Below are 19,343 nucleotides of genomic sequence, written 5' to 3'. Positions count from 1 at the left end.
CTAGTATTCGCTGGAACCTGATCAGCTCCTGACAAGAGTCAGTCTGAGAGAGAATGTTAGTTCTGCAATCATCAACTGGCACCAGCAGCAATGAGTGAAGATTTAAACGTGGAAAATGATGAGTGTGAAAGTTACCAGTGATCTTTGCAGTGAAGGGACTCCCCGCAATGTGCTTGTCATCAAATCGAACAATAATGTTGTAATCTCCAGGGGCAGTGGGCAAGTATGACACAGTGCAGGTCCCGTTCTTATTGTCCTTACACGTGATCTCAGCTTTAGAGGGGCCTTCCACAGCAAGAGAGAGTCCACCTATATGGAGAGAGAGAGAGAGAGAGAGAGCAAAGATCAAGAGCAAAAGCAAGAGAAAGAAAGAGAGCCAGACACGTGTAATTTGCTAAAAGCACTGGAGACAAGGGAATCCTGATGTCCCCATCCTTCCTGTCCCATTCCATTATTCTTCACCACTCCATATACCTCCCTTACAGTCTCTCCTCCTCCCCACCCCTTGAAGTGTCTCCAACCCATCTCTTCCCCTCCAGTCCCCCTCCCCACCCAAAGTCTCACCACCAACATCCATAAGATCTCTCCATTTCTTCCCCCTCCCTATATCCCTCTCCACACCCACTGCATTGAGTCTCAAATCCTCTCAACCATGTCCTGACCCGCCATCTCTTTCCCCCTCCCAACATCCTTTTCCCCTTCTCACCCAGTCTTGCTGCCCCATCAGAGTAGCCCTCCCCGCACCCACCCCTCCCCCCATCATTCTCTCATACTGCACCACCATCCCTCCTCTGTGTAGGGATACTGCCAGCACCATTTGTTGCATTTCCATGGCTTCACTGATGGGTCACACATACCTTCTCCAGCATCCTTGGTGACTATGGTAAATGTTGCAGGTTTGTTGACCATTCCATGGCTCAGACCAGGACCAAATGCAGTCACATGACCACTGTTGATGGCATCCACGTAGAATTGCAGTGGGCTACCTATAGCAGAGGAATACCCAAGTATTAGGGTCAGTGCAGTGTCATCCCTCCCCCAGGGTGTTATGGTCAGTGTGGGGTCACCCCTCCCCCAGGCATTAGTGTCAATGCAAGGTCGTCCCTCTGCAAGGGCATTAGGGTCAGGGTTAGCACAGTTCAGTCAGGGTGAAGGGACAATGCCATCACTCTTCTCTATCGGGTGGATCAGAATCAGATGACACACCCCAAACCTCCAGAACCTTCTAGAGACCAAGTGAGACATCAGGCTGAGGTAGCGCATGGCTGAATACTTTAAACAGCCACATAACCCCAACATATCATGAGGGCAAGGTAAATGTTGATGGAGCTCAGTTATCCTGGGAAAAAACATTCAACCTATTGACACTTGGAGGTAGGAACTGACCCACTGGTAATAGTGGGCCACACATGGCTGCTTGTGAGCTGAGATTGGGCAGCTGTCTAAGTCTGGGCAGATATATCCAGTCACACACCTGGGATGTGGTTCCCATCATACTTGATGTCCATCTCGTGCAGCCCCTTCTCGATGGGAGCATATTTCACCGTGATGGTTCCATCCTTATTGTCAGTAATATTTGGGCGGCCAGTTTTACCAGATGGCATCCGGACTTCACCTGGAAGAAAAGGAATGTTCTAGAATGAGACCAGAGATTGGAAGTTCACACACACACAAAATTTCTATGATTCAGTGCATAAGTTACTTTTAAGAAAAACGCAGAATTTGGTCAAACACTCTAGGGTCAAATTTAGCCCAGACGAGGGGAAGAAGGGCACCTCACTCAATAGGGCACTGGTGGAACAGTGGGTCATACTTCTGGAAGCCTGCGTCAGGTATCAGCCTTGACTAACTGCCTGGACACACTCTTCTCAGAGTCAGTAGTGGATTCAAGCCTCACTCCAGTGGCTTGAGCCCAGAATTAAAGCAGTCATTTCAGTGCAGCGCCAAGGGAGTGCAGTACAGTCGGAGGCACAGTACTACACTGTCAGACAGACAGTACTGACGGAAATGCTTTTTTTTCTCCCAGATGTGATGCTAAAACGTGGCCCCATCTGCCTCTCGGGTGGGCACAGAAGATCCCAAGCCACTTGCAGAAGCGAGAGCATGAGGATTCTCCTGGTGAGGCTGGGAAAGGTCCCAAACAGATGAATAAATTCAAGCCAAGATGAAGGATGAAGGTCCCGGTGATGGAGAAAGCATGGGCTAGTGGGTTAGACTATTTTCCCCAGACTGCTTACCCTCTTGATTATGCCTCTCTCATCAGAGAAATTAGCACTTTCATTCCTGAAGCAGCACCAACACACACTGCCACACAACATCGTAATGTGCATCGCAGCACCGACACACTGAGCCAAAGAGCATTATAATGAGTCTCAGTACCAACACTGTGCCACCCTGAACACATGCTTGGTTTGAGGAAAGTTTCCAGTCTCACCTGTGATTTCTCCCTTCTGGACAGTGAAAGGAATGACCAAGTTGAACGGCCGGAGGCCATGATCCAGAACATCAACTGGAACAACAGACTCCTCAGTAGCCTGTGGGAATAAAAGAGTGAACAAAATTCATCATTAAGGGTTTAAAAAGATGAGAGAGAGAGAGATAGAGAGAGGAAAAAAAATTAGAAGTTTTGCGATAGGCTATTGACAGGAAGTGACAAAATATATGGGATGTTGTGGTCTGGATTTAGTCCTGGACCAGTTCAGAAGAAAGTGAAGATCTGTAAAAGGAAAGGTGGTCTGTGGTGAACAGGAAAGAATGAGGTGGGATGCACCACAACACATAGTAACAGTGACATGGACAACACCACAAGCAGAGATACAAAGACTGCAAACTACACTGGGATCAGGTCACATTGCTGTCATTGGAAAGCCAGTGTTATGCAAGCGGGTGATCATACAGCAGAGAAACTGGACAACATCAGTCAGATCCCTCTGATCTGAGATATTAGGTTGGATGTAACTTCAAGACATTTTACCTACAGCCATGGGTATGTGATTGGGATCTGATCCCCAGAACATATACCACTTCTCACCAAGAACCTAAGACAGGGAGGTCAGGAGCTATGGGAGAGACAGGGTTAGACTGGATTTAGAAATCCAGTAATCTGAAACCCTCATTTAACCCCAGCCCCATTCATGAGTGTCTGGGATTGAATGGGCTCAGGCAATGACTGGCTGACCCATGTAACTCCTTGAGACATGTAAACTGATCCCAGTGATTAAAATCCACCAGTTAACACAATCACTTGAATGAGTTACAGCATATCCAACAAATTCAGCTTCCTGAGTAAATCTGTACATTATTTCCCTGGGTTAATTTGAAAGCCAATTAAGACTCAAGGAATGATTTTGTGGCAGATTGAAAGGGGCAGGAACTGATGGAGGGTCCCAGGTGCTCTCAAAAGCTAAATGCCCATCTGTGCCAATTTGACCCTGGATGCCAGAGGTCCTCACTATTTCTGTGGTATACTTACTGGTTATTAATTCATTATCATTATTCATATTAATTATCATTCTGACAGAAGTGTCCCATCACATCCAACCTGACCAACTGGCAAGCTCCACCCAACAACATGAGTGAGCTTCACCCAGGAATGGTTGCTGTGAGGAGCAGCCATGTAAAAATTTACCAGGAGCTTTACTTCAACAAATGAGCTTTATAATGAGAAGAGGACCAGTGACAGAGGAAGACCCAAGAACAGCAGCACTGCAAGACAGAATCAATAGGCTTGTACCTCAATGGTTTGGAGGTTAGAAGATTAAACAGGAGAGTGGGGGAGAGAGACAGAGAGCAGGGAAGAGAAAGGGAGGAAAAAAAAAATCAGAGAGGAAGTCCTGCTTAAAGTGAATAGTTGGTGGTTGAATATTATACCCAGTGTGTTGGATAGCCAGCAGGGGAAGGCATGTAGGGCTGGTGTAGCTGCAACATATCGCAAGGCTCCTCAATGGTGGGAATGGCATCACAGGCCTGTGATGGGAGGCAAGCTACAGGTTAAACACGAAATGCATCCAATGGACAACTTCCTAAAACCTGCATCTGCAAAAAAAATCCATCCAAAAGCAAGACAGAAAGCATGATGAACTATAGGAGGGACAGTTCAGAGTACGATCATGGCTGTCACCCACTGCATTCCTCTGCTCTCTTTACTACTAATCGGAATTTTTGCATCCTTGTGTACCACAAATTCACCATTCAATTTTACAATGTGCAATCCATAGGTGTGACCCAGCAGCCTGATGTCTCTCAGAGTCTTTAACAGACTGAACGCAAGAAAGGAATTTGAGTGTTCAAGAGGCTTGGATCACCAAACGCTTGTGGACAGGTATGAAAAGTAATTTAGAGGGGACAGGAATGCAAAGAAAAGGATGTTATGCTTCAGTTGTACAGATCCTTGGTTAGACCTCAACTCGAGTACTGTGTTCAGTTCTGGCTACTGCATCTCAGGAAGGTGATTTTGGCCTTGAAAGGGGCTAAGAGGGTGAAATTATGAGGACAGGTTTGTGCTCCCTTGAGTGTAAAAGATTAAAGAGTGATTTAATTAATGTTTAATATGATTAAAGGAATCAGTTGGATAAACAGAGAGTACTAATTTTTCTTTCATTGGGGGGAGGGGTGGTGGGGGGAGTCCAGAACAAGAGTGTATGACCTTAAACTTAGAGCTAGGCCATTCCAGAATTGATGTTAGGAAGCAGTTCTTCACACAAAACGGATAGAAGAAGTCTGGAACTCCCCACAAAAAGCTGCTGAGGCAGTGGGTGGGTAGGAGTCAACTGAAATTTCCAAAATTGAGATTGTGGGATGTGTGTTGAATAAGGATATTAGAATTACAAAAACCAGGCAGATAAATAGAGTTAAGATAAAGATCAACCATGAGCTAACTGAATGGCAGAACAGACTTTGAGGGGCTGAATGACCTACTTCTGTTCTTGTGTTCCTCATGCAACTAAGCCTTCCATACTCCCAAATCCCCAACTATCCTCCCTCATCCCATCATCTCACTATATTCCCTTTCTTTTCCTTAAAGATGTCTAATTGCCTCTGATCCCATGCTCCCTTCCCTGGTATCTTATTACGGACCTCCATTCCCCTTCTGGTGTTGTGACTTTGCGCTTTAATGGCCTTACTTTATACAAGAGCGCCTGGGATTAGAACAGTTCACCAAAGGGAGGTTTTCTTGGATCAGATATCATAGTAAGATGATTATGATAGACATTATGGCAATGTAATAATTATAGAATCATAGTGATACAGCATAAACCATTGGGCCCCATTGTGTCTGTGCTTGCTCTTTGAAAACTATCCAATTAGTCCCACTTCTCTGCTCTCCACAGCCCTGCAACTTTTTGGCCTTCAACTACAGTATTTAACCTTTTGAAAGTTATCATTGGATCTGATTCCACCACCCTTTCAGGGAGTGCATTCCAGAATATAACAACTTGCTGTGTAGAAACATTTCATCTCATCTCTGGTACTTTGCCAGTAATTTGAAAACTGCTGTCTAATTATTGACCCTCCTGCCACTGGAAACAGTTTCTCCTTATTCACATTAGTGACAGTCACCCTGTATGATTTTGAACACCTTTATCAAACCTCCCCTTCCCATCTCTGCTGTAAAAGGAGAACAAGCCCAGATTCTTTAGCCTCTCCACATAACTGAAGTCCCTAATCCCTGGTCCTATTCTAGTAAATCTCTTCTATCCTCAACAAGGCTATAATGTCCTTCCTAAAATGTGGTGCCTAGAGTTGAACAGAGTACTCCAGCTGAAATAACTAGTTTTAGAAAGGTTTAGCCCAACATTCGTGCTTTTGTACTTTATGTACTAACGTATAAAGTCAAAGGAACCGGTATGCTTGTGTGTGAAAAAAAAGTCTTCAACTCATCCTGCCACCTTTAAGGATTCGCGTGCATACACCCCCAGGTCTCTGTTCCTGCACCCCCTTTAAAATTGTACCAGGAATAATTATACATCCATCATATTCTTATTATGGTAATAACATGCTAAAAGTATGCTAGTGATATGAAATATGATGATCTGATCAGAGTCCTGGCATTAATCGAAAAGGAAAATGCTGCGGATGCTGGAAATCTAAAATGAAAACAAAAAATGCTGGAAATACTCAAAACATTATTCCTCTCCACAGTTGCTGCCATAGAGTTAACGTTGCCAGTCTGTGATCTTTCATCGGAACGGGGAAAAATTAGAGATGTAATAGGTTTTGAGCAAGGTGCGAGTGATCTAAGGACAGGACGGAGGTCTGTGATGGGGTGAAAGACAGGAGAGATTGAATGACAGGAAAGACAGGGCCAAAGGGAATGGTGATGGGGCAAGAAAATAAACAAAGAAACAAAAGATGTGCCAAGAGCAGGTGTACTGTCTTATTTCAGTCAGCAGCAAAGGAAAGGAAACAAAATGGACCACAGATTATGGTCCGAAATTGGTGAACTCAATGTTGAGTCCAGAAGGCTGTGAAGTGCCCAAAAGATAAGGGGCAGCACTTTATCCCCAGTTCAGGTGATAGGTCACAGATCTGAAATGTTAATCCTGTTTCTTTCCACAATTGCTGCCATAACTTGAGTGTTTCCAGCAATTTTTGTTTTAATTTCAGAGCCATGGTAATGTTCAGTTATCATTACTTACCACCACATGGAAGGGGCTGTTGGGTATGAGCTCTCCGCCGAAGCGGATGGTGATGACATATTTGCCAGGTTCTGGTGCTGTGTAGTAGATGTCAAATGTCCCATCTCGATTCTCCACCACGTCAACATCCAGTTCAGCTCCATCAGGGGTCGAGACCTTACAGGTGACCTTCCCTTTGCCAGCAGCCTTAGCGTCCACAGTGATAACCGTCTCCTGGCCGATCTGGATGGTTGGACCAAGTCCTGCCCCTGGAGGTGGATGAGACATCACAGTTAAGGGGTGGTATGGTTCAGCTCAAGACCGTACTCGATGGTGTGTTATTGGTGTGTCACACTCTTGTCACCAGTTAGGACCCACAGTGTCAGCAACGTGCTGTAAAACAGCCTGTGATCAGGGTGGGACAGGCAGCCTCAGGGGGAGCTGTTCCATCTCCCAGTATGTAACACATACAACAAACCAGAAGGTGTTCATCTTAGGACAGTGGAATTAACCAGAGAGGTCAGAGGGCAGTGGGATGTGGTCAGAGGTCAACGGGCAACAAATCCTTGAGGCCCAGCTCCATTCCCTGGATCACCTCAACTGGGTTACAGAGGGTAAATCAGCTAGCTTTCCTGCTCCTGTCACAAAAGCAAAATATTTGCATATGCTGGAGATCTGAGATAAAAACAGAAAATGCTGGAAATACTCAGCAAGTCAAGTAGCATTTGCAGAGAAGGAAACAGTTGTTTCAAATTCATGACCTTCTCAACTCTGTTCTGAAAAAGTCATCGTGAAATATTAACTTGGTTTTTCTCTCTCTCTCTACAGATGCTGCCTGATCTACTGAGTATTTCCAGCATTTAATGTTTTCATTACTGCTCTTGTTCACTCTCCAGTGTCTTGGGAAGGGGGCTGTGAGAGAGGAAGGGGGTGGGGGCAGGGGCAGGAGCACAGCAGGGCAGCTAATGATTTTCCTGGTTAGAGACTGAATACCTGTGGATGCAAGTAGCGAATTTGGTGGATAGTCACTCACCTAATCCATGGCCGCCGATGGACACTGTGGAGGGAGAGCAGCCGGTTAGAAACAGTCACCCATAAACTCAAAATACAAAGAGATTAATCGACGTCAGCAAGAATTGCAAGACACACAGAAGAGGTTAAAAAAAGTCCCTGGATTCCTATAGCACTCATCTTTTGGGCTGCTGGGATACTGGTTGGCACCTACATGCTACGAGGTCCTGGGAATGAGTCTTGTGATGAAAGGACTGAGATATCTCCGAGGCTGGGACTGAACCATCAAATTACTAACCTTATGCCCTCCTCTGATCCTACAATTGTATTTGGTCGGGAGATAGGAGACAGAGGATTGCTAGGTGACAAGTGGCATTTCCCCAGGGATCTGTACCCCCCAAAATTCCAAATGATAGCCTCTCTCAGGGATCAAAGATTGGCTAGAGTCTAGGATGTCACTGGTTGACTGGCAGTGGCTTTGATAGCTGTTGCAATCTTGCTGCATACTCATTTTTGTAAACGTTAACAGTTCCAGAGCGGCTGCACTCCCTGCTAGCAAGGTAACGATGTGGATCAGTGGGCTGGTGGTGAAGGGAGGGACTGGCATAAACTGTGACAAACCAATGCGCCCCCATCCCTTAGCTAACAGCCCCCCCCCCCACAGCTCTCATCTCTTCCAGAGAACCCCAAATTCCCTAGGAATCCAGGCATGCACCTGGAACTCCTTTCCTAATTTTCCCCTCACCAGATTCCGGCAGCTGATTGCCAGATCCAAGTCTCTGTACTCCAGAGAGGAGCCCCTACTGGGCAAAATTCACTTATTTCAACGCCATCTCCCCCACCCACACCCAGTTCAGTCATTTCTAGATGGAGGTAAGCACTGATCATACCTGTTACCAGACATTTGCTGGCATCTCCAGTTGGTATAGCATGGATTCGATATGGTGAGTAGGGGATTTCATCACCTCCATACTTGATGGTGATGGTGTAGTGCCCAGTCATGTCCGGTAGGTAGGACACAGTGTACGTCCCATCTCCATTATCACGGATATTTGCCTTTTTCGGTTTTCCCTCAGGATCCTGAAAGGGTGAATCAATGTTACAGACATCAAACTGCATAAGTAAAGGGCCACAGCCCATCACTTAGGATCTGAACTTTACACAAAGCCCATGTGTCCACTCTCGCACCACTCACCAAGATCCTAAGAGGAGCTTCAGCCAATGACAAACACCAAACTTTCCATAACCAATCAGGTTATCCAGATCTTATGATCCAATTGATTATATTTTGCATCAAATGATATTCTCCATCAGGTTAGGGGAGTTAGCTGAAATAAACAGTTGTTACCAGGCAGTCTGAGAGTTTGCCCTACTGCCTCAGATCACAGAGAATATCGAACTTCAACAAACAAGCCAACGTGCACCCAGCACACGTTTCCTGATTAAACAACAATAGTTTGTAGGGGCTCACCATTAGTTCAGCAGCACTGAGGATATTAGATTAAGCTGCCACTCAGTAGAGCGTGGGGGGTGCGGGGTGCAGGTTTTAATCTGGAGACAGAGCAGGAGATGCAAGCTGGACTTACAATGATCTGCACAGTTAGCAGTCCTTCTCCAGCATCCCTGGCATCAATTGTGAACTCGACTGGGAGACTGGCTGGTACTCCAGCGGCATTGAGTCCTGGCCCACTTGCTCGCACCTTGCTGGCATCGTGAGTTGGCAGAACCTTGATCTTGAAGGGGCTGGGAAATGAACAAAAAAATTAATTGGCACTTGAAAAAATAAGTGACAATAAATTTAAGCCTAACACAGGCTTAAAGGCAAATGATGCTTAACTAACTTGATCCAGTTCTTTGATAACTAATAGAGGATTGATGTGTGTAGCACAGTTGATGTGTGTATGGTCTTTCTAAAGGCATTTGATGCAGTACCACACAATGGACCTGGTAGTAAAATTGAAGCCTGTGAGTTTAAAAGGGACAGTGGAAGTGAGGATACAATGTTGACTATGGGACAAAAAGCAGAGAGTAGTGGTGAACAGTTGTCTTTCAGACTAGAGAGAAGTGCTGAGTGATGTTTTCCAGGGGTCAGAATTAGAACCATTGCTCTCTTTGATATATTTTAAAATTACCTGGACTTGGGTATACAGGGCATTATAGTTATAAATGAGATGGTACATTTTGATAGGAAGAGCAAGGAGGTCACATGATCTTTGGAAAATAACTGTCTAAATGGAGTAGATGGAACAGGGGGATTGGAGGGTATGGATACAGAAATCAAAGTATCAATACTAATAAGGCTATAGAAAATAAATCAAGCAATGAACTGGGGTTCATTGAGGAATAGAACTGAAAAGCAAAGCAGTTATTAAAACTTAAATAGAACCCTAGTTAGCTTACACTTTTAAGTACTGTGAACAGTTCTGGTCCCCATATTATCAAAGGGCATAAGGAAGAGCGGGTGCAAGAACAATTTACTAGAATGATAGCAGAACTGAGGGGTTATATCCATCAGGAAGGATTGAACAGGCTGGGGATCCTTCCTCTGGTAAAAAAAAGAGTGAAGGGTGGCATGGTAGAGGTCTTCAAGGTTTCAAGAAAAAAAAAGTGTCATCGAATAGTTGAAGAGAACTCATCTTCCTCCTCCTTCAGGTACAAAACCCTAAGTTTGCGACCATGGAGTTCCATTGGATTGTTCCATGATTATGCTTGACAAAGTACTTGCAGTGGTTTGCCATTGCCTTCTGCAGTATGGCTGACCAGGAAACTCTCCCACTCTCACCAGCTGCCATCAGGCATACTGGAGGGATTTACAGGCTGATCATCAATCTGTTCGGCCACATACAGCACCTTCTGTGGCTGTCAAGTCCTGAAGTGGGACTTGAACCTGGAGCTTCTGGCCAAGAGGTAGGGATGCTATCACTGTGTCACATGACCCGCCCCCAAAGAGAATTAGGGAAAGTTGGTCATTAATATATCCATTAGGGAATTCAGGAGAAATTTCTTTACATAGAGTGGTTCAAATGTGGAACCCACTACCACAGGAAGTGGCTGTGGTGAGTAGCGTAGATGCATTTAAGGGGAAGCTAAATAAATACTTAAGGGATAGAAGAATATGTTGCTGGGGATAGATAAAGAGGGAAGGGAGGAGACCCATGGAAAGAATTCTGAAGAAAGGGAATCAGCCGTTAACTCTTGATTAGAGACCAGAACATTCCGTGCTGCTTCTCATCACGTGACTTTGCAGCGCGAGGGCTGGGATCCACACGGCGCATCCTTGGGAAATCACCAGAACTCAAAATACTTTACAGAAAATGCTAGATATGTTCAGCACATCTGGCAGCATCTGAGGAGAGAGAAAGAGTTACCCCAAGGTCAATATGTTAGGTCATCTACGTAACTCTGTTTCTCCCTCCACAGATGCTGCCAGACCTGCTGAGTACTTCTAGGATTTTCTATTTTTATTTCAGCATCCATAGTATTACCAATAAATCTCTCCTGCACCCTCTCCAAAGTCTGGTATTCTTCCTAAAATGTGGAGCCCAGAATTGGACACAATACTCCAGCTGGGACCCATGATTTATAAAAGATTTAGCTTGAGGTTTTTAGTGATGCAATTTCCAGTGTTCACCTGCGAGGAACCTCCTGCTCTGCGTATTTGACCGAGACAGTGAAGGGACCGTCCATGGCAGGGGTGTAGTGAACGGTGTGCGTCCCATCTCCATTATCGATAACCTTCGCAGGCTCCGATACACCTGGAATGGACATAGGAGATAATCACAATTCACTTAACCACCAACCAATCCATCCATTTTACCACCCCTCCATCAGTTTGGCAATAAACCACCCCGCCCCCCCCCCCCAACTCCATTAGCACCCAACTCTTCCCACACAATATTTCCCCTTCAAGTCACAATGTACATCACCACACACCCCCACCACTCCTTCCCCCAACACTCAGTCCACGGGTCACAATCCTCAGGCTTTAGTTTCAACACAAACACCTTCCATTTCCTAGAAAACCCCACAATGGACTCACGTGGTCCAGAACAGCCAGCAACAGACTTACCTGTGGGCCCAAGGATCAGCACCTTGAGAGGTGCCAGCCCAGCCTTACTGCAATCAACAGTGAAAGTCTGGGGTACATGTGCCCGTACCCCAGTGCCCAGCCCAGGGCCTGTGCACTTCACTTTGCTTGGATCGACCAGCTCTTTCACTGGCACACGGAATGCACTGCCTGCCAACACAAGAAAAAAATAACATACATCACATCTTTTCTAGGTCACACCTCACATTCCACACACAGAACAGAGAGCTCCCAACACACTTCTCGCCCGAGAGATGACAACTGAATCTTGGCTGCTGCTTTATACCAGCAACAGCTACAATTATAAAGGGCTTTGGCAAGACCACATCTGGAGCAGTGTACAGTTTTGGTCACCTTATCCAAAGAAGGCTATTCTTGATTCTCCAGATTGGTTCCTAGGATGAAAGAGAGAACTGCCCCACGAGCACAGCTTGAATAAAATGGGCCCATTCTCTGGAGTTAATGAAAGGTGATCTCATCGAAACGTATAAAATTCTTAAAGGGTTTAACAGGGCCGATGCTGAGGCTGTTTCCCCTGGCTAAAGAGTCTAAAAATAGCGGTCACAGTATCAGGACAAGGGGGTCTGCCATTTAGGATTGAGATAAGAGAAATGTCTTCACTCAGAGGGTTGTGAATCTTTGGAATTCTCTAACCCAGAAGGTTGTGGATGTCTAGTCATTGAGTATATTCGAGACTGAGATCAACATTTTTTTTTTGACGCTAAGGGGATCAAGGAAAAAGAGGAATGGGCGGACAACTGGAGTTGAGGTAAAAGTACAGCCATGATTACACTGAATGATGGGGAAGGCTCAAAGAGCTGTTTGACCTACTCCTGCTCCCATTTCTTTTGTTCTTATGGGGCCTTAATGGTTCACCTTGGAAAGGCAGACAATTACACTGAGGAGGGCAGGCAGGCAAATGAGCACGAGTGATTGATAGACAGGGCTGGTTACAGATTGGACTCTCAGTTTCTGATGCATCAGTAAGAGTGGTTCCATTCGACACTTAGACTTGGGGGCTCGCAATGCAGAGTTAGTCCAAAGCAGGTCTACTCACCTGGAATGGGGTGTCCTCCAAACGTGATGTTGACATCATAGTCTCCAGGGGTGAAGGGGATGTACTCAACACTACAGCTCCCATCCTTGTTGTCCTTGCAGGACATTTTCGCCTCTGAGGGGCCCTCGATGGCCAATCCGAGGCCTCCAGTGCCCGCTCCCCTAAGCGGAGACAGAGTCAGAGTCATAGAGGTCTACAGCACAGAATAAGGCCCTTTGGCCCATCAGTCTGTGCCGGTCAAACAAATACCTAACTATTCTAATCCCATTTTCCAGCACCAGGCCCATAGCCTTGTACGCCATGGCATCACAAGTGCACATCCAAATACTTCTACAATGTTATGAGGGTTTCTGCATCTACCACCTTTTCAGGCAGTGAGTTCCAGCCTCCCACCACTCTCTGGGTGAAAAATTTCTTCCCCTCATCCCCTCTAAACCTCCTGCCTCTTACCTTAAATCTATGCCCCCTGATTATTGATCCCTCCACCAAGGGGAAAAGTTCCTTCCTGTCTACCCTATCTATGCCCCTCAATTTTATACACCTCAATCATGTCCCCCTTCAATCTCCTCTGCTCCAGGGAAAAATAACCCCAGTCTATCCAATCTCTCCTCATAACTAAAACTCTCCAGCCCAGGCAACATCCTGGTAAATCTCTTCTGCACTCTCTAGTGCAATCACATCCTTCCTATAATGAGGATTCCAGGACTGCAAGCAATACTCTAGCTGTGGCCTAACCAACGTATTATACAGTTCCAGCATAACCTCCCTGCTCTTAATAAAGGCAAGTATTCCATATGCCTTCTTAACCACCTTATCTACCTGAGCCGCTACCTTAAGGGACTGGTGTTTATGCACACTCAAGGTCCCTCTGATCCTCGGTACTTCCCAGGGTCCTACCATTCATCATGCATTCCTGTGCCTTGTTTGTTCTGCCCAAATGCATCACCTCACACTTATCCAGATTAAGTTCCATCTGCCACTGATCAGCCCATCTGACCAGCCCGTCTATATCCTCCTATAATCTATGGCTATTCTCCTCACTATTTACCACCCCACCAATTTTAGTGTCATCTCTGAACTTATTGATCAACCTTCAAGTCTAAATCATTCATATATACCACAAACAGCAAGGGACCCAACACCAATCCCTGTGGAACCCTACTGGGCACAGGCATCCAGTCACAAAAACACCCCTCGACCATCATCCCCTGTTTCCTGCCACTCAGCCAATTCTGGATCCAATTTGCCAAATTGCTTTGGATTCCATGGGCTCTTTCCTTCGTTATCAGTCTCCCACGCAGGACCTTATCAAAAGCCTTGCTGAAGTCCACGTAGGCTACGTCAAATGCATTGCCCTCATCTACACACCTGGTCACCTCTTTGAAAAATTCAATCAAATTGGTCAGACATGACCTCTCCTTAACAAAACCCATGCTGACTGTCCTTGATTAATCCCTGCCTCTCCAAGTGTAGATTAATTCTGTCCCTCAGAATTGCTTCCAATAGTTTGCCCACCACTAAGGTTAGACTGACTGGCCTGTAGTTCCCTGGTTTATCCCCTACTCTCTTCTTGAACAACAGTACCACATTGGCTGTCCTCCAGTCCTCTGACATCTCTCCTGTGGCCAGAGAGGTGTTGAAAATTATTGCCAGTGCCCCTGCTATCTCCTCCCTTGCCTCACTCAACAGCCTGGGATACATTTCATCCGGGCCTGGAGATTTATCTACTTAAGCCTGCCAGACCACTTAGAACCTCTTCCCTTTCCATGCTAACTTTTTTAATTATATCACAGTCTTTCTGCCTGATTTTCAGGGTACAGATTAGGATAGGTGACAATCTCAATCCTTTTCTAAGTGGACAGACAGCCGGTCATTGATTACAGTTCAGAGCCACCCAAACCCCAGCTTTTGGCCCAGTCACATTCCCCACCCCCAAACAAATTTCAGTGGGAAATCCCTGGTTCTCAGAATTCACCAGCATCAAGTGAGACAAGAGATCACAAGAATGTTCCTCTAGCCCACAGAGGATTGTTGTGAATCTGATAAGAGCCAATGGCACTGATCTACAAGAAATTCATCTGTCAGACAGGAGATGGATAAATGGGGTTGGTGGTTAGTTGGATCAGTGCAGGCCAAGAGTCCCACATGTACATGACACAACAGTTCCTGGGATGGTCAATGGAGATTGGGCAGTGGGACAATGGCCAGAGCTGAACTGTGGATATATGAGACTGGGTGTATAATTTAGATGTTTCCTTGTTTCCTTTTAGAGATCAGGGAATATGATACAGAACTCTCTCAGGAGATTAAATGGGTGGCTGAATCCATGATGATAGGAGAGAGTGTACCTTTCTCGTTCTGTGCTAGCTGATGTTTTGGGTTCTTATCTAAGTGCTCAGGCTGCATCTCACCTGGTTTCCACTGTGAATCGGTTGGGTTTATTGACTAGGCCTCCTTCTAGGCCTGGCCCATAGGCCCGCACACGAGTTGGATCGCAGCCTTCCGTGACTCCGACTCTGAATGGACTCTTGGGGAGTGGGACATCATCATACAGCACTTCAATCATATGTACTCCTGAAAGAGAGAGTAAACAACATGGACTGTAACACATTGCAGCAAATTACATATCAGTGTTGCACCCTGGTAGACTGAGGGAGCTGCTGCCCATCTCAGATGCCACCTGGAAGCCAACAATGGACATCTTTGCTGGTCACACCATGGCTTCTGAATGTTGTAGATTAAGATCCTACAGCGGATGGGCCTCTCTCCCTGCATCATAACAAATGCAATCGCTGCTCCAAATGAAGATAAGACTCCGCTGGGAGGCTAGAGGAATGGGGAGCAAGGCTGGAAAATGGCCTTTTGTGGGGAACGCTGATCAGGTCAGCAATCAGGTATGACTCTGCTCATCATTTCTTTGAGGTCCCATGACGACTGCTTTCAAGATAAAGGAGAATCCAGTGTCTTTTACTCTTTGTTTCCTGGATGGGAACAGGACAGAGGGAATTTCAGCAACTTGATACAGGACAGAGGGGAGGACAGTAACAGGTTTTAAAAGTCTGAAAGCAGCCAATGGGCTTCAAGAGCAACCTCTGAATGGCCTGTTGATGGAAATAGTCGGTCCACACGGTGTACAGGGGGTGTCCTGGGTGATAGAGATCAAATAATCTTTCCAGAAAGTCCAATAACTTTGACCTCGAGGGAAAAATTGTGACAGCCAGGGCTGATCAAGAGCAGTCAGAGTTACCTCACCATGGAATGAGAACTTGATTGACAGGGATTGGAATGCCCACTCGCCTGGGACCCAATATAGGGGCTGCAGTAAATGCTGACCTTGCCAGTGGCGCTCACATTCCCAAGAACAAATAAAAACAGGAAGATACAACTTGTAAAATGAAGAAGCCCCTTTGCCACTTACCGTCTTCGTAAGCTGTGTACTCCACATGGTACGTTCCATCACCATTGTCTTTGATATAACTGTCAGTCTTGGCTCCAGATGGGTTGGCAATACGAACCTTGATGTGGTTTCCACCAGTCTTGTTAAGAGATCGAGAGTCCACAGTGAACTCTGTGACCACCTCCCGGAGTACCCCTGGAACGGCAAGAGAGATGAGATCAGACTGTTCTTAGTTTCCCTCCACAATAATGATCCTGATACCCTTGAATAAGTTGCCCTCAATCAGTCCCCAAAACATTGAGTATCCCCCACATGCATTATCTTTCACCAACTATTTGAACAATGATGGACACTTCTCATCGATTAGCCAGATACCCATCAACATGCCTCACCAATTGGCCAATGAGTCATCCACTGACTCTTTTACAGAATTGCTTTAATGCATGGTTCCCAACCTTATGCTGAGGTTATCAACATGAGGCAACAACTGACCAGATAGACAGACACCTCCTGAACAAGCTCCTCCTGCAGGATCTAAAGATACAACAGTAATGGTACAAGTACAGACTGTTTCCTTACCACGAGGCTCAACTCCTGGTCCAAACACCTTCACCCCTGCGGTGTCGATAGCTGGATCAACCCTGACGCAGGCTGGGAATTTGGGCACCGCGTGCCCGCCATACTTTATGGTGATAGTATACATGCCGGGGAATGGTGGGATGTAGGTGATGCCGAAGGTCCCATCGCTGTTGTTCTGAATGTGAACCTCAGCTTTCACACCAGACTCGGAGATGATCTCGATGGTCAGCTCAGCCTCCCCTGCCTTGGAACAATCCACAGTGAAAGTTGCCGCCTCACCCACTTTACCATGCTCTAGACCTGGGCCGCTGGCAGTGACCTTGCTGGGGTCGAAGAGCGGCTTGATGTCCGCTTTGAAAGGAGATCCTGGAATGTGGGCCTCTGCAAACAGGATATTGACCGTATATTCGCCTGGTTCTGTAGGAAGGTACGAGACAGAGCAGGAACCATCACCATTATCCTGGCACTCAATCTTAGCTTCACAAGGACCTTCCACAGTCAAACCAAGTCCTCCAGTGCCAGCACCCTTGGTATCAATAGCAAAGGGAGCAGCTTTTCCAACCACGCCACCTTTGAGGCCTGGCCCATAGGCCCGAACCTGAAATAGAACCAAAATTGCTCATTCCATTCATATAAAGCTCGCTGTTGAAAGTATCTTATCATTGATGCCTTTGTGGGCTCAATATTTACAATACTTGGAGCCAGGTGTTGTCACAATAACACCACAGTCCTGGCTTCCTGCCAGAGACCTCAGTCACTTCTGAAGCCCTCTACTCCTATACATTTGTTTTAAAGAGAAACATTTCTGTAATACCAGAACACCACAACAAAAGAATTAGGAGCAGCTGTAGGCCATTTAACCCTGGAGCATGTTGTGCCATTCAATAAGATCATGAAGGATCCAATTTGTGGCCTCAGCTCCATTTTCCTGTCTGCTTCCATGACCTTTGACTCCCTTACTGATCAAAAAGACTAGATCAGCCTTGAACATATTCACTGACTCAGACTCCACCGCTCTCTGGAGAAAAGAGTTCAACAGACTAATAATCCACAAAAAAAAAAACTCCTCATCTCAGTCTTAAATGGGAGACCCCTAATTTTTAAATTGTGTACCCTGGTTCTAGACTCCACCACAAGGGGAAACATATATGAGATCCTGAGGGGACTTGACAGGGTGGATGCTGAGAGGATGTTTCAATGAGATCACCTAACTCTTCTAAACTCCAACCTGCTCAACCTTTCCTCATAAGATAACCCTTCATCCCAGGAATCAGTCAACTGAACTTTCTTTGAGCAGCTTCTAATGCAATTATATCCTTTCTTAAATAAGGAAACCAAAACTGTACACAGTACTCCAGATGTAGTCTCACCAAAGCCCTGTACAACTGTAGCATAACTTCCCTATTTTTATCCTCGTTTCCCCTTGCAATAAACATTCCATTTGCCTTTCTAACCACTTGCACCTGCAGAGAAACATTTTGAGATTCATATACTTTAAACCGATGCATCTATTATCTCAGTAGCCATCATAACATCTGGATGCTCCAAAATGCTTTACAGCCAACCAAATATTTTTGAAGTTACTGTTGTTATATGAAACATATCAGCCAATTTACACACAGCAAGGTCCACCAAACAGCTATGTAAATAATGACCAGATAAACTGTTTTAGTGATGATGGTTGAAAGATTAATATTGGCCAGGTGAATTCTCCGGCTCGTCTTCAAAATGGTGTAATGGGATCTTCTTAGATCTCCTAAGGAGGCAGGTGAGCCTTTGTTTAATAGATATTGCAGCACTCCCTCAGCACTGCCTCTCCGACAATGAGGCGGTCAGCACTGCCCTGGAGAAGTTGGGCTGGATTATATGCTCAAGTCTCTGGAATTCATTCTGAATCCATAATCTTCTGAACTCAGGGGAGTGCTACCAACTGAGCCACAACCCCCACAGTCTTCACAGAAAATGAAAAAAAATGAAAAGTGAAAATGGCAAACTTAGGTCAGGAAAGGGTGGCTGAGGCCAGGTCAACTAGACTTGTCTAACAAATGATGCACTACAGAAACTCACCAAGGCTCCTTCGACAGCACCTTCCAAACCCATGACTGTCACCGCCTAGAAGGACAAGGGCAGCAGACACATGGGAACACCACCACCTGAAAATTCCCCTCCAAGTCACTCACCATCCTGACATGGAAATATATCATTGTTCCTTCACTACCGCAGGATCAAAATCTTGGAACTCCCTCCCTAATAGCACTGTGGGTGTACCTACACCACATGGACTGCAGCAGTTCAAGAAAACAGCTCACCACCACCTTCTCAAGGGCAATTAGGGATGGGCAATAAATGCTGGCCTAGCCAGCAAAGCCCACAGCCCATGAATGAATAGAAAAAGGCTGGGATGTTGCAATGGGGTTGGGAACCATTGGATAGTGGGGAAAAATCATCAACAGCTGGGGAAGGGGACAAAGTGTTGATGGATACAGGATTTAATGAAGCGCTCAGCTTCTTCATCCAAAACCAGATTGCAGTGAACACAAAATACTCATCATCCATCAGTTTTAAGGAGAGTTGGAAAGCTTAAAAAGTGAGCTG

The 19,343-nt window shown here is 45.8% G+C and overlaps 1 protein-coding gene across 2 annotated transcripts in view; it reads right to left on the bottom strand.

Annotated features, from left to right (window-relative positions):
* Nucleotides 1-19,343, bottom strand: part of flncb (filamin C, gamma b (actin binding protein 280)) — a 75,669-nt gene that overhangs the window by 13,341 nt on the left and 42,985 nt on the right. Inside the window, exons 21-35 of one of the 2 annotated variants that reach the window (XM_041203368.1) lie at nt 16,749-17,346; nt 16,191-16,364; nt 15,184-15,346; nt 12,773-12,933; nt 11,698-11,865; nt 11,260-11,383; nt 9,215-9,371; nt 8,519-8,708; nt 7,651-7,674; nt 6,639-6,886; nt 3,871-3,966; nt 2,435-2,534; nt 1,475-1,615; nt 858-986; nt 136-309 (exon numbers count right to left, since the gene is read on the bottom strand). In XM_041203368.1, coding sequence (XP_041059302.1) covers nt 136-309; nt 858-986; nt 1,475-1,615; nt 2,435-2,534; nt 3,871-3,966; nt 6,639-6,886; nt 7,651-7,674; nt 8,519-8,708; nt 9,215-9,371; nt 11,260-11,383; nt 11,698-11,865; nt 12,773-12,933; nt 15,184-15,346; nt 16,191-16,364; nt 16,749-17,346 — 2,647 coding nt within the window. The remainder of the gene's footprint in view (nt 1-135; nt 310-857; nt 987-1,474; nt 1,616-2,434; nt 2,535-3,870; nt 3,967-6,638; nt 6,887-7,650; nt 7,675-8,518; nt 8,709-9,214; nt 9,372-11,259; nt 11,384-11,697; nt 11,866-12,772; nt 12,934-15,183; nt 15,347-16,190; nt 16,365-16,748; nt 17,347-19,343) is intronic. The other variant, XM_041203369.1, reaches the window with a different exon arrangement.

The sequence above is a fragment of the Carcharodon carcharias genome, chromosome 13 (genome assembly GCF_017639515.1).
Source record: "Carcharodon carcharias isolate sCarCar2 chromosome 13, sCarCar2.pri, whole genome shotgun sequence".
Lineage (NCBI taxonomy): Eukaryota > Metazoa > Chordata > Chondrichthyes > Lamniformes > Lamnidae > Carcharodon > Carcharodon carcharias.
This window is presented reverse-complemented; position numbering and strand designations above follow the sequence as displayed.